Source organism: Phragmites australis, chromosome 10, assembly GCF_958298935.1.
Source record: "Phragmites australis chromosome 10, lpPhrAust1.1, whole genome shotgun sequence".
NCBI lineage: Eukaryota > Viridiplantae > Streptophyta > Magnoliopsida > Poales > Poaceae > Phragmites > Phragmites australis.
Window position 1 is genome coordinate 8,155,355 of NC_084930.1, and position 23,443 is coordinate 8,178,797.

The window sequence follows — 23,443 nt, forward strand, 5'->3', positions numbered from 1 at the left end:
AAACAAAACATTTGATCCAACCAAATTGAGATAGGCTAGATAATAATAATAATAATAATAATAATAATAATAATAATAATAATATACTTGTAATGGTAAAAAATAAAGTAGTGACGATACAAGGAGATTAAAGTATAAATTATGATTCTAACACATGGATTACTAACTTTTATATATTTCTATCCGTTGATAGTTCTTTAGGGATATTATATTTTTCCAAGTATCTTCTTTAAAATTTGAATAATTTAATCACTTTTATTATCCACGATCGTGCTTTAGTCTCACTGGCTTGTTATTGGTTATGATACGAGATCTATTTTACTAATAAAAATAAATAAAATATTAGGAAAATAAATAGTTGATAATCTCATTCTTATTTTTAAGATATCATCTTAAATCAAACTAAGATATCACTTCAGATGTATTTATTCAGTCATACTCTCATGGCATACGTATATCTTCATATTTTAAATTTATGTTTGATATTACTGTATTTAATTTGTGTTTTTTTCAACCGCACAACTATTTACTTCGGAAAAGAAAAGGGAGGGAAAATAAATCCGGTTCTGCAATCGTGACCCCCTTTTCCATCGCTTCCCCCGCAGTACGGCCTCTCTCTCTCTCTCTCTCACGATCCGACGCCGGCCGACGACCCCTTAGCCGGCGGCGACCATGGCGTTCGGCGAGCGCGTCACGACCTTCGAGGAGCGAGAAGGAGAGCGAGTACGGCTGCGTCTGCAAGGTTCGCGTCCTCCTCCCCCTGTCGCTGGATCACTGGACCCTGTTGCTCGTCTCGTGCGATACCTGCTGTTGCAGTTGCGATAGCCTATTAGGTTGCTTCTGGATCACAGAACTGTCGCGGCCCTGCCTGCGGATTTGAGTGCTGTCCCGATCATTGGAGTATCTGAGTACGGGAATGTGCTGTCCGTCCTTGTCATGTAACTTTGCTGGGATTCAGGTGGTGTTTGGGTCCAGTTCAATTGACGGGTGATTCTTCGAATTGGGCGGTCTAATTTAGGGTTTTGATGGTGTTTGAATCGCAAGAGGTACCGTTTTTTGTGTGGATTACTGGTGTGGTGTGTTGTCTGAATGTTGACTGCTGCGGTGGTGTTTTCAGTTAGCTAGAGTATTCTGGAAACTAGTCTGATCGATTTGGTTTTGAGCATGGAATTGTGCTCCAATGCTTAGGTTATGCAACTGAGCAATTGAGGTCGGGGTTTTAGGACCTATTCGGTAGAGCTCTCCTTGATCTAAATTCTCTGAAGGAAGTGATTTCCTGTGGAAAGTGATTCTTTAGGGTAAATTCTATGGAGGAAGTGATTTTGTAGGGAATTGAATCAAATAAAACTGTTTTTTTAGCTTCCAATATCTAGTTTATTTCAAGGAATCACTGTGGGAGCCGGAACCTACAAACCGCTGTTTGGCAGAGCTCCCACTGTTTCCACTTTGAGAGCTCTGCCAAACAGGCCTTTCGTCGGTTTATATGATATTCTGATTGTTGGTTTGTACTGCAGTCTCTTATGGTGTGTCTCGTGTCTTCTTCTAGGTCTCTGGACCTGTGGTTGTGGCCAATGGAATGGGTGGTGCGACCATGTATGAACTTGCTCGTGTTGGGCATGACAACCTCATCGGGGAAATTATTTGTCTTGAGGGTGACTCAACTACAATTCAAGGTGTTGTACAGTATAGATCGGATCCACATGATCATGTTAATTTTTTGGTATAAAAAAAACTCGATCCAAGGGGAGAGACATCCCGAAGGCATTGCATTAAGGTCGAGAAAAGACCCCGAAAGCCAGCTACAACCTGCACGCTATCGCTGAGCGGCCGCGCCACGACCACGGGGAACACACAAGGAGGAGCCTTTTTTCTTTGCGAGAATCAGGGTTTGAGCCCTGGTTGGTAGCCTCACACCTCTAATTTTTTGGTATAAAAAACATTATGTTGATTTTTTACCCTAAGGAAATGTATGACATGAATTTCACAAACGTTATGCAACTGTTTTGCAGCTTATGAGGAAACAGCTGGGCTGATGGTTAATGACCCAGTGTTGAGAACAAGAAAGGTATTGTTTGTGTTGATTTCTGCATGCATTTGTGTAAGTTTCTTGTTTTCCCTGTTTAGTGTGTGATGGCTATTTTCATACAGCCTCTCTCAGTTGAATTGGGCCCTGGCATTCTTGGGAACATTTTTGATGGAATTCAGGTAGATAAATGCAATAAACACACATTTAGTATGATTAACTTAGAGTACTTCTGTTCTGATGATATGGCCTCCTATCATTCCGTTGCAGCGCCCTCGAAAAACAATTGCGATTAAATCTGGGGATGTGTACATACCACGTGGTGTATCAGTCCCCGCCCTTGATAAAGATCAGCTGTGGGAATTTGAGCCAAAGAAGCTAGGTAATGTGTGTAAACATTCGAATAGAAAACTGAGCATGGTGCTGAGATAACTCTTTTCAAGTTTTGTCCTGTAGGGAATGATCAACAATTTTAGTCTTTTGTTTCAGGTGTTGGAGATGCCATCACGGGTGGAGATTTATATGCTGTGAGTTAGAAATATATCAGTTTTCCTTCTTATAATTTACTATTTTTTCTGAAGGTTTCTGATTCTGCCATCCATCAACCCCTGTTCTTAGCGTACCTAACTTCATATTCGCGACTAATTGCAGACTGTATTTGAGCATACACTGATGCAACGCTATGTTGCCCTTCCTCCTGGTTCTATGGGGAAATAAGCTACAACGCAGTACAGTTTGCAGGTTAGTAGATACTGCTCAAAGGCTTGCTGTTTTTCTGCTTAATTTCTTTTTCTTTTTGCTTAAGTTTGTTTGATCCTATTGGCTATTGATATATAAATGCAGGATACAGTACTGGAATTGGAATTTCAGGGCATCAAAAAGCAATTTACTATGCTCCAGGTAAAACAATTTCCCTTAGCTAAGTCTGAACATACCATGTTTATGCATATCTGAAAAAAATGTCATATTTGTGCTCTGCAGACATGGCCTGTGAGGTCACCAAAGCCTGTTTCATCAAAGCTTGCTGCCGGTACGCCTCTCCTAACAGGACAGGTATATGGAGCTAGCTAGTAGCTACTCAAGGCCATATTTTTTAGTGTCAACATTTAATTGCTGAATGTGCTAATCACAACAAATAAATTCTTTTCCTGTCCTGCCCCATTAAATCTTGGTATATCTCACACATACTGTGAATTGGTTTCAGCGTGTACTCGATGCACTGTTTCCCTCAGTGCTTGGAGGGACGTGCTATCCCTGGAGCATTTGGTTGCAGAAAAACTGTCGTTAGTCAAGCACTTTCAAAGGTCTTACTGCTCTCTCGTTTCGTAACTGCCAGTGTTGTTGAACTTGGTATACTGGCATTTTGAGTGTCTTAATCCCACACCTTTTGCTGACCAAGTTACCTTATACAGTATTCCAGTTCAGAAGCTGTGGTTTACGTGGGCTGTGGGGAAAGAGGAAATGAGATGGCTGAGGTCCTTATGGACTTCCCACAATGACATTGCCTGATGGACACGAAGAACAACTCTTGTGGCTAACACCTCCAACATGCCTGTTGCTGCTCGTGAAGCATCCATTTATACCGGTAAAATTTATACGCTTATGTTTTGAGATTTGCACTCTACTTATATAGGCATGAGTTCCCTCTGCAGATCTTTTTCTTAACCAGATTATTTTGCTTTTCTACAAAAAATGCTTATCTAAATATTGTCATAAGATGGCATTGCTGCAAGCTTGCAGCTTGGACATTTTTGACCTATCATCTATCGATGACTTTGTGTACGAACTGCTCATTTTATAAGTACTAAATTTGTAGTGCCATCTGGCACAAATTGGAAAAGCACAATATACAAAAAAAAAGGGTAAAGAACCAAGAACAGGCAGATATAGGAATCTGTTGATCTATCCCCAACTATTTTGTTGTAGTTCATTTTATGTTGGGGACTTGGTATCCTAAAGCCCTAGATCTTGTAGTGAATTACCATCATTGAAGTGGTTGAGCTGAACCATGTCTATTTCCGGCTAACTTATGCTAAATAGAGTGACCTGATGTTTTCTCTATCAACAGAACAATCATATACTTTTTTGTTTTGTCCCCAGGAATTACTATTGCTGAGTACTTGTTGAGTACTTTCGTGACATGGGCTATAATGTCAGTATGATGGCTGATGGGCTGAGGCATCGCGTGAAATTTCAGGACGTTTGGTATGATTCTTTTCATCCTTCCCAGTTATCATTTCCCTTTTTGTTCCTGTATACTATGCTCTCCTGTATGAAAATTGCTTTTGAATCGCTTAATGCTTTCGTATTACTGACAACATGATTCACCACTGGGGTTTAGTTTCTACTCCACTGTCTTGATCCAGGATTATGCTTAGTGCTGCCTTACTTACCTTTTTACTGCATACTATTGCAACTTTTTATACTAATGGTGCGATCAATATGCCTGCAGATAGTGGTTACCATGCGTATTTGGCTGCGCGTTTGGCATCGTTTTACGGACGTGCTGGTAAGGTGAAATGCCTTGGAAGTCCAGATCGGACTGGCAGTGTCACAATTGTCGGTGCTGTCTCTCCTCCTGGTGGTGATTTCTCAGATCCTGTTACCTCTGCAACCCTTAGTATTGTGCAGGTAAGAGAACTTCTCGACTACCCCAACCTTTTGGCCCACCCTACTGACAGCATATTCATTCCTTTGATATTATTAACTGCTCTTGAATTTAGGTCTTCTGGGGATTGGATAAGAAGCTGGCTCAAAGAAAGCATTTCCCATCTGTGAATTGGCTCATTCCGTATTCAAAATACTCCAAGGTTATTCCCTTGCCTGCCTAGGATATTAATCTAATTACAGTCCTCTATGAATTCTCTAAGACAAAGCACAAACAAGAAGAAAAGAAACAAATGGAGAACATTGTCCTCACCTTATATATATATTGAGCTCCCTATTGCACATGAGTTCCACATGGATAGTCTTTATGAGTTATCTGAAGTCACTCCAATGATTGATTAGGTTCACTTAAACTATTAGTGTTTTAAACATTGACAATGTGAATCAGTGTTTTAAACCTTGACAATTTGAACTAGTGCCTTAAGTATTGGCAACTCCAATCATAGATGATTTTGAAATTGTACTCTTTACATCTTGTGTTTAGCCATATTATCCCAACTGTACTTCTCTAACATTTGACACTTGAATGATTCCTGCTGCTGTGTTCGCTTCCCATATTTATGCTTACATCTCACATGAATTATGAATATAGTGCAACAAGAACACACAAGACACTGATACTAGGTGAATAAGTTGGCAGTTCAGACTCAACCACTTTATTGTATCTCTTTTGTGCACATGTTTTGCTGCCATGATGTATGGATGTGGAAGTTTGTTTCCCCATCATATTTATCTCCCTTTCATCAGTTACATGTTATTAGTAATAACGTTTCTTAATGGCTCCTGGGGTATTTGTGCTATACTGACATGCTATCTTCTTATCTGTAGGTTTTGGAATCCTTCTATGAAAAATTTGATCCAGACTTTATTGATATAAGGACAAAAGCACGTGAAGTATTACAGAGGGAAGATGATCTAAATGAAATTGTCCAGGTATCCTTTTTTTTTCCGTGTGCATCGGTTGCCAAGGATCCCATTCTGATGTTTTATTGGCATTTCCTTTTCTAGAATTAATTAGCTCGGTACGAGTGTGTAATGTATAAATTGGAAAATACAATCCAATGTGAGGGTGAAATTTGGGTTGTATGGGCACATGTCAGGACAGAATGGAATTGGATGGTCTTTTCCAACTCATTCATCTTTGCGACTGTATTTTCCATTTCAATGATTTGCGATTGCATTTTCCAGCACACTGGTACATTCCAACTCAGTGACTTTGTGATTTTGTGGATTCAGTTGCTAGAATTGTCATAGAAGCAACTGTTGAAACATTCAAACAAGTGCTTTTGCTTTCCTAGTTCCTTTTTTTGAGGCTTTTCCTGGGCTTGTTGTTTCAATAGACTTTGAATCTGCTTAAGCCAGTTTGATTTGCATAGTTAGTTTCCTGTCAGTTCTGAAAGGTTCCATAGAAAGATTGAATTGACACTTATGCCCTTCGCATATTGTAATTGCTGACTCCATTTGGACTAATGTTTTCACCAAACAGCTTGGTGGCAAAGATGCACTGGCAGAAACTGACAAGATTACTCTGGAGACAGCGAAGCTCCTTAGGGAAGATTACTTGGTGCAGAATGCATTTACACCGTGAGTGATAGCCTAGTTAGTCTGGTCTGTGTGAATTGCCTGTCTTGTGAATGCATAACCTTGTTAATTCTGACCATGATTCCACTTATCAAAACAGATACGACAAGTTTTGCCCATTCTACAAATTTGTTTGGATGATGCGCAATATTATTCATTTCAACACATAAGCGAACCAGGTGATTCCTCTTACTGTAGCCTTTTAGTCCTACAGTCATAAGTTGCACGATGCACAAGCACAAGCAGATTAGATGTTTTCACTTAATCTTCGAAGCCTGTGTTTTCTCAATGACATTGGATAAAGTTGTCTTTTTGGCCTAAAAGGATCGATATTGCTTAATGTTGAATCATGGCCTCGTGGAAGAAATGGTTGATAATTTGATGTTTACATGATACCTGGATTCAAGAAACTGTTTAAATACAAACGACTTGCATCTACCGGAACTTTGTTTCTACCATTATTGATAGTGAAGGTAGTTTATCTGAATTCATCACACACGAAAGAGAAGAAATGTTCTCTTAATATAAATATTTGCAGGCTGTGGAACGAGCTGCTAATGCTGATGGACAAGATAACTTACAGTGTTATAAAGCATCGTCTGGATGATCTTTTCTATCGCCTAGTGTAAGTACTCCAATCATTTATTTAAAGCGACACTTACTGGTTATGATATCCTTTGCAATGGTTTATGGATGATTTTATTGCTAACGTTTTCTGTCTATAGAACAGTTCACAAAAATTCGAGGATCCTGCTGAAGGTGAAGAGGCTCTAGTTGCAAAATTCAAGAAGTTGTATGATGACCTTACTGCCAGATTCCGCAACCTAGAAGATGAGGCGCGGTAAATATTGTACATCCCACATAAACAATAAGACTACTAAATGCTCTAGACGCTTCTAGGAGCAATTTGTTTTGCTCAGTTTGAGGTTGTAGATGTAAATTATTTATCAGAATTTTTTCCCACCAACACTGTTATTTTTGTAATTACCTCGTTTGGCCTCCAGTGCTCAATGGACACATTATTTTGATGTACCGTTATTTATTGTAAGATACGGTTGGACATGCCCATAGTTGAATAAGCACGATGTCCATCTGTTTGAACATCATATATCTATTGGGTTGTCATTACTTTGTGTGAATTTTTGTCACCAGAGGACTTCAGTTGTGACTTTATATGTATCAGGTACACAAATTTTCGGTTCAGTCCATGCAGTCATGGGCTCTGTGCCTCTGTCCTATGGATGATGCTGGGTCGAGTAAAAAATGTGAAATGGACCATAAGAATATGAGATTCATTTCTCTGATGCTCAAAGCAGAAATTGCTTGAGTGTAAACGACATGTAAAAAAAAATATTTCCTTAATTTCTCATCCCTCTTAAGAATCGAGATAACAGTTAAAGGTATTTATTTCATCGAGATCACAGTTTTCACAGGAAGGATTTCGACCAGTACTTGTAATTTACATTTTGCAAGTTGCTGTGCCATGGATCACACACAAATCATAGACCAGACAGCGGGATATCCGCATCATCACTGAGACATTGGAAGCATGCAGATGCATGATACCTCTTGGAAGCGTTGGGGGCCAGAGATAGAAGCAGCATTGTCCCACCCACCGGCATGGCCAGCCTACCAAACTTTGTCTCTGCCTACACCTCTCCTTGCTTGGATGCTTATGGTTTCGATGGAACAGCCTAAAGCCACTTTCGTTTTCTGTTAGTGCTGGGACATTCTGCAGATTCAAGCTTTCGTTTTTTTGGAAATTATTATTGCTACTAGGTAGATCTAGGCTTTTTTTATTGAATGGTACAAAACTATAAGTATTGTACTATTTGTAATATAGAACTACAAATATTATATCCAGTAACATAAAACTACAAGTATTGTGTACTCATTTCACACAAAATGTGATTTTAATTAGATTCATCTAAAAAATAGTCTTATATTTCTTAAAAAATCATAGAACTTTTTGTACGTGTTCGATAATTTATATACAACCTATTTTAATTGTATTCACTCAAAAAAATCATGTAGAATTTAAACTAAAATTCTTCAAAAGGCTACTTTTATAACTCATAACAATTGTTAGAACATCAAATAAAATTCAAAAAATATAGAAAAATTCAATAATATTTTTTTATATGATGGAATAATTTCTAAAATTATTTTCATCCTTAGATATATGGTGAAAAAGTGAGTTCCTTTGTTACAAAGGAACTCACTTTTTCACCATATAATCTAGGGCTGAAAATAATTTTTGAAATTATTCCATCATATAAGAAGAATATTAGGTAATTTTCTCGTATTTTTGGAGTTTTATTTGAGACACTAACAATTGTCGAGAGTTATAAAAATAATTTTTTAAGGATTTTATTTTAAATTGTACATATGTTTTTTGAGTGAATCCAATTAAAATAGATTACATAAGGATTATGGAACATGTAAAAAAAATTCTATGACTTTTAGAAAAATATAAGACTATTTTTTAGATAAATCTAATTAAAATTATGTTTTATGTGAAATTAAGCATAATTTTTAGTTTTATGTTATAAATGGCACGCTATTTATAGTTTTGTACAATTCATTTTTTTATTATTTCTGTTGATTCTTAACTAGTCAAAGGTTTTGGGTATTTCTTGGCGTCGTGCGAATATTCTTCCGTGTCTACTACTTTTTTTTTCCTACGTGTAGTCACCGTGCACATGTACTTTTGTACCAAAGGTACCAGCAAAGACGAGTATTCAAACAAAGCTATTCTCTTTTGGACCCTGGGCAAAGTTTCTAAGTACAGTTTGGGGGACAACATTCGCCTGGAAAACTGGATTTGACTGGGATATATGTCAAGGTATTTTTCAGAAACAGCCTCGGAAATTGGTAAATGTAGCCCCTCTGCCGGTAACAATGTTATACAGACGTGTGTATCTTGGTACAAGGACAATATACATGAGAGAACTTTAACTATTATTTTATATTGCAGTTTATTCCTATAAATCAGAGGAAAAAAGAAAGTTCGACCAGTTTAATATTCATCCACTTGTATCAATATAGAAGTGCTGTTGTACGCCCTTTTCTGTATATCGGTATTTTTTTTTACTGCACAAACCACCCGACAGCCCTCATCTTTTTTTAAAAACTTTTTCCTTCCCCATTTTTTAAAAATATTTTAAAAAACTTTTCTGCTAAAACTTTTCCGCTCAAACTTTTAAGGAAAACTTAAAAAAATAACCCACAACTTAAAAAAAGATTGAGAGGAAAAGTTTTCAGAAAAAATAATAAGAAAAGTTTGTATCGGACTATTAGTGGGTTCTGTGAGCTGCCTCGGTCGGTTGCACATGAGTTGGACTGCTCGTGTGCAACTGCAGATCAGGAATGTGTTACTAGCACTATCATTTCATGTAAGAAATTTTTTTTATCTTAAATAAGACTAATGGTCTATTTATTTGAGCTTTTGTTTCTGACTTTTCTGCTCTCCGAAGCCAAAAACTCAAACAAATAGGATCGTGAAAATTAATTTTTGGAGAAGTTAGAAAATAAACTAAAAACTGAGAAACTAGCTGAGAGTAGCTTTTACGAGAAGTGATATGTAGAAAAGTTAAAATTTATTATAAAAATCAACAGCTAAAACCTAAATACGGCTTTTTAGAAAAACCAAAGCAGCTTTTTTCAAAAAACCAAAAATAAAAACCCAAACAAACAAACAGGCCCCAAAACATAAATATCTGTACTTGCACAAACAATATCCGTTTGGTGAAATTCGCATTCCGCGCTTGCATAAACAATCGCAAATCTAGAAGCCCAGGAACTAAACACTAGTACTAGATACCAGTCCGGCAAGTATACTAATAATCCACCATTCCTACAAAAAGAGGAAGTTTATGGGTCCCAAGTGCAAAAGCACATGCCCAAGCATTACTTAATCCAGAGTTTCCGAACTCCCACACCTTCCTCTCTTCTTCCAGGTCCAGCCCTGCCTCAATTTGCCATCACAGCAGCAAGGCTGCAAGAGCCAGCTTCCACTTCTATTCTATCCCAACCCCTTAACGAAGGATCAGTAACCTCCCTCGTCTCCTCCCTCCTCCGTGTCCAGAGTCCAGACTCCACCTCCGCCTCCGAATCCGATCTTCGCGAGCTCCAGATCCCCTCCGCCGGCGCCGGCGCCGAGCTCGCGGGCGGTGACCTCCTCTCGCCCTCCAATCCTGTACCAGGTTTGTGCCATTCGTGCTGTGTTTTCGAGCTGCCGCCCCGCTCGGCTGCTCCCCGCATTGGGCTCGGCTGCTGCAAAGCCGGGGCACTCCGCGCGATTTGGCGTGTTTTTCCTGCGGTTTTGGGTGTAAAGTTTCGATTTTTACGTGAAATCACGACCGGATTCTGGTGCTGGATCGGCGACTTGGCGTGGATTAGTTGTTGTGGGTGGTGGTGACTGGATCGACCCGGTAATTCGATTGGGATGGGGTGGTTTGGTTTGGCTTGGTCAGAGCTTGACTTTTCGCGAGCCGCCCCCGTGGACTCAACCGCTGTCTTTTTTGGAAGTCACCTGATTTGGACATGTAGATCACCTACTTCGGCATAATTGCACAACAAGCTTAGGAAGCTTGCGTCTTTGAAGAGTTTGGCTTAAGTGGTGCTTATTTGATCTTAGCAGCTTGCATCAGAATTTCAGGACGGGTCATGACTGAATTAACTACTGTAGTTGGTGGATTGGATTATGTGCTAGAACAACCATGAGCTTACCGCAGTGGAATGATTGTTTCTAGGACCAAATCTTGGTAAATTGCCTTAAGAGTATGTCGCAATAGATGCATAGGAGCATCCTTGTTTATTGCTTCGTCATATGTATGGATTCATGGATTAATGCTTTGTTTACCTTGCATTCCAAATGCAGGAAAGTATCAGTTGCCTGAAATTTTCATAAGACCCTGGTGTATCAGCTTCATATTTGAATTACCAGAGTTTTGTGGTGATGATCCCAAGATTTTGAGGAGATAAAACATAAAAGTACCATACAAGTGTGGCAGTGGGGCCAGCAAGGATATGACTGTCATGCCGCCTCAGCGCCATCGGGCTGCGGCCAAGAAGCCCATGTGGATAATCGTGCTCTTGTCTATGGTTTCTATAGTGTTGATTGGGGCTTATGTGTTCCCACCACGGCGTTACTCTCAATGCTACCTCTTTGCTTCAAGTGTATGTACACCTTTCAAGAATTGGCTCCCTTCTATTGGCCGACGGGAGCGGACTGATGAGGAGATTATTTCATCTGTAGTTATAAGGGATATCCTTGCAATGCCCATGCCCGTGTCAAAAAATCCAAAGATCGCTCTTATGTTCTTAACACCTGGTTCATTGCCCTTCGAGATATTGTGGGAGAAGTTTTTACAGGTTGGTCCGAATATACTTGTTGTCTTTGTGCCATTTGAGGGGTACAAATCTTTCAAGGGTCTTTGTGTTTCCTTTAACTGCAAGGCATCATCAATCTTTCTCAATGTAGACATATAGACAACCAGGTCGGTTCCTGAGAAACAATTTAGTGGCTAATATGTCATCGTTGTTTTTAGTGCGTATTATAGAAATATAACAATCGACCAATATGTTGGTTTCCTTATAAACTTTCTTTAGATAGAGGTAATGGTGCTCTTGGGTCGTGCTATGAGTAGCAGTCTAAAACGATAGAAGTTGATCTGAGATGTATTTTTTTAGCTTATGCTTTATCTGACATTTTAGCATAGGATTCTCGTACATCTTTGAGCAGTGGAATGTTGAAGAATTTATTTTTTTCGGTATAAATAGGTTAAACCTATCTTTTCACCTTATAGGTGCCAGGCCAATAATATTTTTTTCCTAGTAAGTACTAGTCTGTAGTCACTGCAATCTCCTCCCACATTGGTTCTAATGCTCTGCATGTCTTATATAAAGTAATAATTCTTATTGCTTATATAATTTATGCGAACCTTTAAAATTTTTTTGAATCACTCTGACTTATCTAAACAGGGACATGAAGGAAGATACTCCATCTATGTGCATGCATCACGCGAAAAGCCTGTGCATACTAGTTCTTTGTTTGCTGGTCGAGATATTCACAGTGACTCGGTAATAATTTTTGTCTCTGCTTTGTACATTTTGGATCTAACGCTTCGTCCTGTAAAATCTATCTAGTATATTTCCAAAACTTTTGTGTAGACAAAAAAAAAATTCTCTTCGGTGCCATCAGAAACTTCTATTTTTTTTACTAGGGTGTTTACTCCAATGTAGAAGTAATCGGCAATAGCTAAACAGTAGTTACACGCTTCAGGGCATAGGTGTGAGCTCATATTGAACACACCAAAGTGACTTGATAAAGATTGCCTTCATAAAAGAGTTTTAGTATGATCTTTCGTCAAGATCAATTTAAAGGCCACAACCAGCAATCGGAGGTCCAGTTCTAACAAAACCACTACTATCAATTTGGATTGAGAATACTACTGTTAATTGTTGAATCTACTGTTTGCAAATTGAAGGGATTCTCATCCTTGAATATCTTTAGTAGGATTCTCTGCTAAATAGACTATCGTATTGCTTTATGTTATAATTTTGTGGTTGTTAAATTTGAGCAGAGTATGTATTTGTTATGCAGGTAGTATGGGGATTGATTTCAATGGTTGATGCCGAGAAGAGACTATTAGCGAATGCTCTGGAAGATGTTGATAATCAATTTTTTGTCTTGCTTTCTGACAGGTTCTGACTACGATTATGGGTGACTCCATTTTTGATCCTTTGTTCTCTATATTTAAGTCATTTTTGCTTCATTTTACAGCTGTGTTCCGCTGCATTCATTTGATTATGTGTATAATTATCTGATGGGAACGAATGTTAGCTTCATTGATTGGTAAGAACACTGGTATTTATATTTCAAAATACTTTTAGAAAATATGAGATATAAAGGGAGTGAGTGAAACATGTGGTGTTGGCATGCGAATATGTGCTCCATACCACAAGGATGTTGTTGATTATTTTTTTACTTTTGTTTTATCTCTTGAAGATGTTTGTATCCACTCGTTTTGATTTTTGTCTGCCTTTGACTTCACCCTTTCAGTTTCAAGGATCCAGGTCCACATGGCAGTGGCAGGTATTCTGTTGAGATGCTTCCTGATATAGAGGAGAGGGACTTCAGAAAGGGTGCCCAGGTAAAGCCTTTTCTCTATAGTAGTTTGTTAGGTTATAGAATACTTTGTGGTACAAATTCATTCATTTAGTGGTATACTATTTGTCAAAAAATTTACGTCACACTAAACTGACATGTTCAGAACTCGGTAGTTGACTACTGAAATCTAATCGTAAATGCTTTCTTATGTAAATTGTTGTTCTTGTTATAGTGGTTTGCAGTTACACGGAGACATGCTTTACTGATTTTGGCAGACAGCCTTTACTACAAGAAGTTCAAGCTGTATTGCAAGGTATATTTATGGAAATTATCTTTAGTTAATAGAATGAAACTAGATACCAAGTATCTCGATAGGAAACATGAGTACAGCACAATGATAACTGAATTTAGATGTTTGTTTCACTGTAAGGTTGATGGTAACATCAATATGTATTTTTCAATATGAAGTCCAGTGTTTTTTTTAAAGGAAAAAAGTAGGGGAAGCCCCCACTGTGGTAAATATATTATATAACGAAAAAGGAAAAACAACTCAAGCAATGTACAAGGGAAGTCCAATGTTGTTATAGTGAAACTATAGTACAAAAATTCGGCATCTACCTCTAAGGCCCTGTTTGGATAGGGTAATAACATAAAATCCACAACTCGTCCAAACACCTCCCTGATTCGTGAAAATGTATAATGGACTTCAACCAATCCCTTTAACAACCGCCTCAGAAACTAAGCCTGACGAAACTGAAGCAACAAGTTGAATACTTCCTGAGACACTAAAAAATGTGTGAAGTTCACTGCAAGTTCCTCCTAACAACCTATGAGGGTCCATGCATTCGAGCAATTGATCTTGTACTAGTCACCATTCCTCAAGTCTGAAACAATGCTTATGATTTTTGCTTTTCCAGAGTTCTAGTAAGCCTATTTTTGAGAAGGGAATTACCTTTTTTCATGTGATTTGCAGCCAGCACAAGGGCGCAACTGCATTGCAGACGAGCATTATTTGCCAACCCTATTCAATGTCAGTATTCACAATCTATTGAAGTGACATTTAGCTTTTCGTTCTTTGGGTTACTTGTTAAATCCATGTCCTTAACTTCAGATGGTAGATCCTGGTGGAATTGCTAATTGGTCGGTTACGCATGTGGATTGGTCTGAAGGAAAATGGCATCCAAGGTCATATGGAGCTGCAGATGTCACCTATGATCTCTTAAAGAATATAACAGTATGTTTTTCCTAGCTTTATGAGCTTTTCATCTACCACATGATCTATATGTCCATATAATCTGATGTACATTACTGTTGTACAGGCTATTGATGAGAACTTCCATGTAACAAGTGATGACAAGGTAAACACAGCAATTTATCGTCATTGTTGGCTGTCGAAGAACAATAAACAAATTGTTCATGGATTATAAGTGAACTCCTGCATTGTATCTTGCATCCACTGAACAACAAAATCTCCAGCTTCAACGCATCTTAACAACCATTGAATGTTGGTATGCTGTTTTCTTTCTATTGCAGAAACTTGTGATGCAGAAGCCGTGTTTGTGGAATGGATCAAAGAGACCATGCTATCTTTTCGCCAGGAAGTTCAATCCTGAAACTCTTGACAACCTACTGAAGCAATTCACCAGCTACACATCTGTTTGAGTCCAAACTGATTCTTTGCCTTGGGCATACGGTCTCAAGCTCAAATCCCACAAGCTTTTTTCCCTGTTTATGTAAATTGTGAAATCCGCACATCTTAACAAGGATCTGGGCCTAAAGACACCGATTACCACTGCAACAACTGCGAGGGCTTGGATTTCTCAGTCCCAGGGAAGGGCCACAGCAATGTTTATAGAATGGCACTGCCCTCATAGTAATTTGTTGTGCTTTATCTATATTTCCATTAGCCTTTCACCCCCCCCCCCCTCCCTCGTTAGTTACTGGCTCTCCAAGAACAGATTTCTGTCAGGCTGTCATACTGTATTATACGATCCATTCTTTGTAGACTAAAAGAGATAACAAGAGAAGTACCACGTAACTTTATAATCTTAATTTGTTTTTGTTCCGGAAAGGTTAATCTATTGTCGTGAATTTTAGTGTGCACATTCTCCCTCCTGTTCTGAGTAGAAATCTCTTCTTGCGTCCAAGTAAACCTTTGGGGGAAATATAGTAGTTGTTTGGACGAGGGTGATTGCTTTGGCGTTTCATATATGGATTCAAATCCCTCCTATTGCAATAGTCTCTAAGTTTTGATTAATATTTGAGACAAAATCAGGCACGTTGGGCCTGTTGCTTATGAAATCCTAAATCATCATCATATCCACATTTCGGTTCGAGATAACTCCCTTAAGATGAGAAACTGACAGCTGGGTCCACCAGGCATAGTTCTCCTGTCCCACAAAATCCACAACCTGTTTCCACTGGCCCACGGTGATCCACGTGGCACCACTCAAATCTGCATACGTGGCACCACTCCCCACTCTTCCCTCCACTTTCCCCTTCCCATTTTACAACCAGCTCCCTCACGTCTCAAAAGTCTCAATCCTCGGTCCAAGAAATGCTCCACTTCCTCTCCTCGTCCTCCGCCTCCTCCCCTCTCCGTCCCCGATTCCTCCTCCTCCCCAATCCACCAGCCAATCTCCGCGTTCTCGCCATGAGCGCCGCTGCCTCGATCTCCTCGTTCCGTCCGGTGCGCGGCGCGGCGGCACCAGTGCCTTCCCTCGGCACCGACGTGGTCGGCGCGGCGACCGACGAGGCTTTACAGAGGTACACGTCGCCGACCTTGAGGAGGAGCGGCGCCGGTGTGGCCGTCGTCTGGTTCAGGAACGACCTCCGGATTCTTGACAACGAGGCGCTGGTTCGCGCGGGTGCGGCGTCCGAGGCGGTCCTGCCGGTGTACTGCGTCGATCCCCGGGTCTTCAAGGGGAGCACGCATTACTTCGGGTTGGAGGTGAGGACTGAGCATTGCTGCATTATATTTGCGTCTTGTTGCTTTTGGACTGGAGATGGTTAAGGAGTATGCTGATTTCTTTCCGGTGCAGAACTAACTGCAAGCATTTCCTGATTGGAGAATTTTGCTGATCTATGTGTATTTGTTTGTGTTCGGTGCAATTGAATCACCTATTCAGCATCGAGGGCACAATTCTTAGTAGAGTGTTTGGGTGACCTGATGCAGAATTTGAGAAAGAAAGGTCTCGAGTTGCTGATCCGGCATGGGAAGCCGGAAGACATCCTTCCTTCGATTGCAAAGGCTGTTAGTGCCCTCTACATATTCATATCTCTGAACTAATTTTACTATAGTTTGATACTGAAATATGGATCTTGGAGTTTTAAATCCATGTTAATCACCTAAAGTTTGAAGTCAGTAAGTGGTGTATCTACAGGTGTATGCTCACAAGGAAACCTGCCGCGAGGATCTCCTTGTTGAACACCTCGTGCGCAAAGCCTTGGACCACGTTGCGGTCACTCGAGGAGCATCTGACCAAAAGAAACCTCTGAGTCCAAAGCTGCAGCTCATCTGGGGCACAACAATGCACCATACCGATGACCTGCCGTTCCCAGTGAGCAACTTGCCAGACGTGTACACACAGTTCAGAAAGGTAGGGACTTTCTTTGCCTCGGATGTTTTGCAGGCTTGATTGTTAATGTTAATGCAATGCTTTTGCCAGGCAGTTGAATCGAAATCCTCGGTTCGGAACTGCAGGCTGCAGCAAGTTGCCACCATTGCTCGGCCCGCCCCCAAGTTCTGGCCTGGATGATATTGGGGGCTGGGGGACGGTGCCAACACTGGAGTCACTAGGCCTAACTCCTAAGTGTGACAAAGGCAGGTTTATTTACATTGTACTTCTGTTAGGTGTTTCACTCTAGTCATCTTACTACTACTATTTGCTTATCTCATGCGGTCTGAGAAAGGAATGCATTTAGTAGGAGGAGAGAGTGCAGCGCTTGGAAGAGTTCATGAATACTTCTGGAAGAAGGATCAGTTGACGATATACAAAGAAACCAGGAACGGCATGTTAGGTCCGGACTACTGCACAAAACTCTCTCCTTGGCTTGCTTCTCGCAGTCTTTCACCACGTTATGTTTGCGAAGTGGTAAAGAATTCATGATTTTCTGAAGAGATCGTTAGCTTTGCCTAATGCAATATATCTGGTCTGGTCATGAAGTAGGTAAAGAGATATGAGAAGCAAAGAGTAGCAAATGATTCGACATACTGGTTAGTGTGCCTTCTCCTAAGTTGTTTCCAGTCTCCAATTCCAGCTAAATGCCCCGTCGAACATAAGAGTTATGGTGTTTCAGCATAATGCTTAAGCGTGGGAGTTATGATATTTCTATCCTAGTTTCATGCTGATTTGTTTGTAAGGCATGATCACATCCACCTAGATTGAATCATCTTTCCTGATATGCCAATGGTTTCAGGGTTTTATTTGAGCTGATATGGAGAGACCACTTCAGATTCCTATCAGTAAAATATGGGAACTCCATTTTTCACCGAGGTAGGAACTAAAGATGATGTTGTCTCTCGTGTCCTTATATCAGTATCTTTTTGAATTTTGACTTTCTCATTTATCATGAAAAGAACGCACAACTATTTCAGTTGAGAAAATAAATAACAGTAGCATTTGGCTGGTTAAAGTTATGATCCTCTTGCAAACTATTGTTGTAGGAGGTCCAAGGAAAGTAATATCCAAGTGGAGTGAGGACCAAGCATTGTTTGAATCGTGGAGAGATGGTCGAACTGGGTACGGTATTACTCCACATTGTTCGATCTTCCAACATATGGGGCTATTGTTTATCACGCGTTCTGAATTAAATCATGGTAAATTCCAGGTACCCTGTTATTGATGCTAACATGAGGGAGCTTTCAGCCACTGGTTTCATGTCCAATCGTGGCTGTCAGGTAACCTTTGACATACTACCACATCAGCAGTGCGACTGTGCAAGGGTTTAACACTGCAGGCCATCTGTTCCCAATTATCCATATCTCTCTCATTGATTGTCTGCAGATTGTATGCTCATTTCTTGTCCGAGACATGGGTATCGATTGGCGAATGGGAGCAGAATGGTTTGGAACATGCTTATTGGATCATGACCATGGTAATTGCACATATGGTGCAGGTTAGTCCTATCTTACTAAATCCTTGGTAACATAAACGCAACAAGAGTAGAAAGGTTGGTTACATCTGACAAACAGGAACTGATTGAACACTGCTACTGGTGTACTTTGACAGGAGTTGGCAATGATCCACGAGAAGATGGATACTTCAGTATCCCTAAGCAAGTAAGCATCAATACTACACGCGAACAATCTGAAATTTTGAATTTGTGTTACCAGTTCAAATTATCCTATCAGAAAATTAGACTACCATAAAGAATCGTAGCTAGCATGGTAGCAACTCAGCATATAGCCCTTCCAACAATGGCACGAAACTGTATGTTTTTACGCATCATTTGATGCTACAGCATAATGTTTTTATAGCTGTACTACTGTTGTGAAATTGGGTAATGGAGTAACTTGATCGTCCTGATTATAAGACTTTGATCCTTCCTTTGATTATTTCTTGCTTACCTATTTCAAATTAGACTCCTCTTTATATAGAGGCTAAAGACTCCAAAACATAAAAAGTTTTATCTATAGAAAGACTAACAATAAAATGAAGGTTGTAGGATCGAGAGTGACGACTAGTGAAAGGGTGAATAGATGTCTCAATAAATTTCTTACGAAATTGATGGTCTTCTTCTATTCGATCACCCAACACACCTATAAAAGAGAATCACAACAAACGCAATACAAATACGCAGCGGAAAAACTACACCTACCCAGAAAGTTCGAAGACTTCAGAGATGGGACCGGAGAGTCCAGAGATTATGAGAAAGATAAAAAATCAAATTTGAAGATTCAACAAAAAGGTGGGTCTCACAGTTGGAATTAAACACTAGGTTTCACAGCAAACCAATCTATAGCTCATCCCTACATAAATATTGAATCTTGAGAAAAGATCACTTAAGGATCAAAAGATGAACAACAGGTGAAGAAAATCTTCAAGATGATAGTCTAAAGTTAAGTGAATTAAAGACTCTATCACATATGCATGGTATATGAATTTTATGCCTTTATCATCAAGAAAAACAACCTTCTAATGTGTTAAAATTTCAGCTCAAAAACAAAAACAAAAATCAACACTAAAAAGGAAAAAACTTACACACAAGGCAAGGGAACCAATAGAGGGAAACTAGAAGGAGTAGAATTCAAGCATATGTAACAAAATAAACTTCATTACTCAAAGATATTAGCCCTATTTTAGACGGATTACAAAGATTTTCCTCTCAAAACTATCACATATTATATAGGCTAAGCACTCATCCTCCTCTCCTCTAAAATCCTAACACAATGCTCTCATATGGGTGGCACAAGAGGCTCAAATGACTGATTCAAGGCTCTCTTTAGTCCTACCCCTCTATTTATAGGTCTAAAAAATTTGACCCCTAAGTTTCCTAGTTTTTTTCCCCCAAAATACACCTCTCATGTAGTATACTCCTACATACCACCGAGGATATTTTGATCTATTTTCTTCTTCATTCATCGGACGGCCACGACACCTTCACGACTTAGCTTCGTCTTGACGCAAGCTTCGCGGTGGTGCCATATACTCCTTTAGTCCTCCCACGGTTTTGACACCAAATCGCAAAACGCTTTGCATTCTTCTCAAAGCGTGATACGCCACTTGCTTACACATTAAGCAAGCACTCTGATGTCGACGCGTGTACTCCATCTTGCGATCCTGACCGTTGGCAAGCCTCTCCCGCTCTCGATCCTTCAGGCTGCCTTGTCACCTGCACCGACATCCCTTACGCTTGACTTTGTCAACACGCCGTCTTTATCCATCTTCCAAGCTTTGCTTCACCTCCACGTGTACCGCTAAAGATCACCCTTAACTTTGCTCAAACTCCTTGATCGTCCAGCACCAAGCACCCCACTTAGCCCCGATCACCCGTCGTCGACCGTCAAGTTGCATCCATCATCTGCACACCATGAGACAAGCAAACACATATCTTCAACTCCATCTGCACTTAGTCCATAATCAAAATGCTCAATTGAAAACTCAAATCAACTCATAGCACATTCCAATCAAATTCAAATTCTGCTCAACTGCGGGCTCTCCGAAGAAAAGAGCAGACACTTCGCAAAAATGCGAACTCTCTGAGAAAATGTGCGAACTTTTGGCACATCCTAGTATACTTCAAAACTGCGGACTATCCGAAGAATTTTGCGGACTCTTCGCAAAAGTGAGGACTCTCCAAGAAAATGTGCAGACTCTTCGCACATCTTAGTTCACTTCAAAATTGCGGACTATTTGAAGAATTTTGCGGACTCTCCGCACAACCCAGGCAATTCAAAACTCAGCAAACCAAATCGATAACTTTATCAATCACTCATCACATATAAATCAAGGCACATTTTAAATTGTTTTCTCAAAGGCTAAAGATATAAAAGGACTATTAGTCTAAAACTTTTAAAAGGAAACTAATATGTTCATTGCTTTCCATAACATTTCTCCCTTGCAATGAAACAACTCATCCTCGAGCTAAAGTTTCTTGTGCCTAAAAAGAAACTATTATCGTTGTATTGTATGCATCCATATCTTCTTCTAATCCTAGAAAATAAATTCCCTTCATTGAACATTGATGTATGTGATCTTTAGAAAATGGCTCAATACAATTGAAGTATAACCTTTTTGCGCGGTGATGAGCCATCTCATGTGTAGCTAGGTGGCACATGCATTGTCCAACAATGGTGGTGGGAGAAGGAACCATAGGAATTGGAGAGGATTGACGACCTTGCTGACCTTCATGATGGACTACTGGAGTTAACCTCAAGTTAGCTACTGCTTCGGTTGTTGCTGCTGCTATTGCTTGTACTGTAGTAGCTATTGTTGTCGTTGTTGCTGCTACTGTTGGGCAAGAATAGCCTTGAAGATAAGGGTTTTCAGATTCTTCGCAAAGGCGTTGTTCATATGTGTGTGCCAAACTCATGTATTCCTCATGATCGAATGGACTCTGAAGCTCAATATCGGTGCTAAGAGGTTTTTCAAGTCCCATGGTGAATAAGAGCATGCTTGTTTGGCTTCTGTTTTTGGCTTTTCTGAAAAATTATGCTTTTGGTTTTTTTGAAAAACTGCTTTTGGATTTTAGTTGTTGGCTTTTGCAATAATTTTTTGGCTTCTCAGCACACCAAAAGCCAAAAAAAGCTACTCTCAGTTTGTTCAGAAGTAGGCTTTTGGCTTCTCCAGAAGCCATTTTTTAACAATCTCGTTTGTTTGGGCTTCTGATTTCTAGCAGCAGAAAAGCCTGAAGCAAAAACCCAAACAAACAGGCCCTAAGTTGACTATTATTTGGGAATGAGAGATAGAGTAACTTGATAAAGAAGGGCCAAAAAGTTCTTTTGATATTCATGCACTAATTCTCTTCTTGAGAGTAGCCAACTCACCCAAAAGGATTGCTATGAATTGGAGGACCGAAGCGCATGTTGACGTAATGATAAAAAATGGACTACTTCATTGTGCCATGATCTCGTTCAAGTTGCATATACCACTGTTGGGCATTGCCAGTCAAATGATAAAAAGTTAGCCATACCTTGTGCTTCTCCGGTGTCCGTTGCCCATGAAAGAGCTACTCACAACGGTTCAACCAAGGCAAATGATCTTCTTCTCCGTTGAAATTGGAGAAGGTTAGCTTATGAAAGCGAGGAGAGCACTGATCATCATTGTAGCTTGTTGACTTTACCTTGAAAGGATCCGAGGTGGCGGAAGAAGACAAACCCGAGGTGCTTAAATTCTTCTCCCATTCTTCCCGACGAGCCTCGATTGTTTTAACCTTCTTCAAAAGTTTCACTATCATCTTGCCGAGAACTTCTATGGTGTAGGTGTCGTCACTCATGATGAGGGGTGCAGGATGACAGTGTAATGATCAGTGACGGTGCAAAGCAGTGGTGGTGGACAGTGTGGAGTAGAGTAGCGACTGTTGTAGGTGGGAACCGAACAGCAAGCGGTGGCGATAGGTTCTACTGTGGAAAGGACACAACAAGGGCAACAACGGTAAGGAGGTAGCATGGGGAGGAACAGCGGTGGTAGCACAGGGACAAGGCGGCGACGGCGGCGGTTGGTGCAGGAGTAGGGCGGTAGCGATGGTGGTTGGCATAGGAATATGGTACAAGATTAAGGTCTCTTGATACCAAATATTGTGAAACTGGGTAGCTACGTAGCTGAGATAACTAGATCGTCAAGGCTATGATCTTTTCTTTTATTATTTCTTGCTTACCTATTACAAATTAGACTCCTCTTTATATAGAGGCTAAAGACTCTAAAACATGAAAAGTTTTATCTATAGAAAGACTAACAATAAAAAGAAGGCCAGTAATATAAAATGACTATTAGTCCGAAACTTGTAAAAGGAAGCTAATCTGTTGATTGCTTTCCATAACAACTACTCATAACTCAACAGTTAGTGACCATAATGTTTTATGCATCAGTTGATGACGTCAAGATGTTAATGTTCTGCAGGCCAAGTTGTATGATCCTGACGGCAAGTACGTTGCATACTGGTTACCGGAACTCCGGTCGCTTGCAAAGAAAAGAAGGAACTTTCCAGGGATCTCATACATGAAGCAGATCGTCCCACTGAAATTCGATGGTGGATATCAGAAGAAAGATCAGCAGTTCAACCGGCAGATAAGATCAAAAAACATGTACAGAAGACAAGTAAAATAGAATGCAGATCTCTTAAAGTTTGAACCTGCGTGAGTTTCTTCATGGTCTTATGCAATGTTCAAGATGTCGTTTTCAAATGTCTGTCTGCAGTTTGATTCTCGAGTTCAGAAGCATCTAAAGAAATTTAGATTGACTACGAAGGGCATTGTTTAGTTATGCTCATGTAATCGTTAGGCACATTTACAGATTGGAGAGAGCATACACTGATCTTGCTTTCCTCTCAGTGACGGGTCCCATAAAAAACATACAACATGCGCAGAGGAACAGAAGGCCAAACCATCCACTAACACA

General features: G+C 39.9%; 1 protein-coding gene and 2 pseudogenes across 3 annotated transcripts; all 3 read left to right on the forward strand.

Moving 5' to 3' along the window:
• Nucleotides 1-574: 574 nt before the first annotated feature.
• On the forward strand, nucleotides 575-7,399 carry LOC133883434 (V-type proton ATPase catalytic subunit A-like; annotated as a pseudogene).
• A 2,754-nt stretch (nucleotides 7,400-10,153) lies between these two features.
• On the forward strand, nucleotides 10,154-15,488 carry LOC133883435 (glycosyltransferase BC10-like). Of its 3 annotated transcripts, none has more exons than XM_062322764.1 (11): nucleotides 10,154-10,476; nucleotides 11,154-11,647; nucleotides 12,257-12,355; nucleotides 12,879-12,979; nucleotides 13,059-13,130; nucleotides 13,338-13,428; nucleotides 13,618-13,698; nucleotides 14,359-14,415; nucleotides 14,497-14,619; nucleotides 14,705-14,743; nucleotides 14,919-15,488. In XM_062322764.1, exons 2-11 carry the CDS (start codon nucleotides 11,303-11,305, stop codon nucleotides 15,045-15,047), a joined length of 1,137 nt encoding a protein of 378 aa, XP_062178748.1. In that variant the 5' UTR covers nucleotides 10,154-10,476; nucleotides 11,154-11,302; the 3' UTR covers nucleotides 15,048-15,488. The 3 variants fall into 3 exon arrangements, with proteins under 3 accessions (XP_062178748.1, XP_062178750.1, XP_062178749.1); XM_062322765.1 differs by lacking the exon at nucleotides 10,154-10,476 and adding an exon at nucleotides 10,573-11,037; XM_062322766.1 differs by lacking the exon at nucleotides 13,059-13,130.
• A 116-nt stretch (nucleotides 15,489-15,604) lies between these two features.
• On the forward strand, nucleotides 15,605-23,375 carry LOC133883437 (cryptochrome DASH, chloroplastic/mitochondrial-like; annotated as a pseudogene).
• The last annotated feature ends 68 nt before the right edge of the window (nucleotides 23,376-23,443 follow it).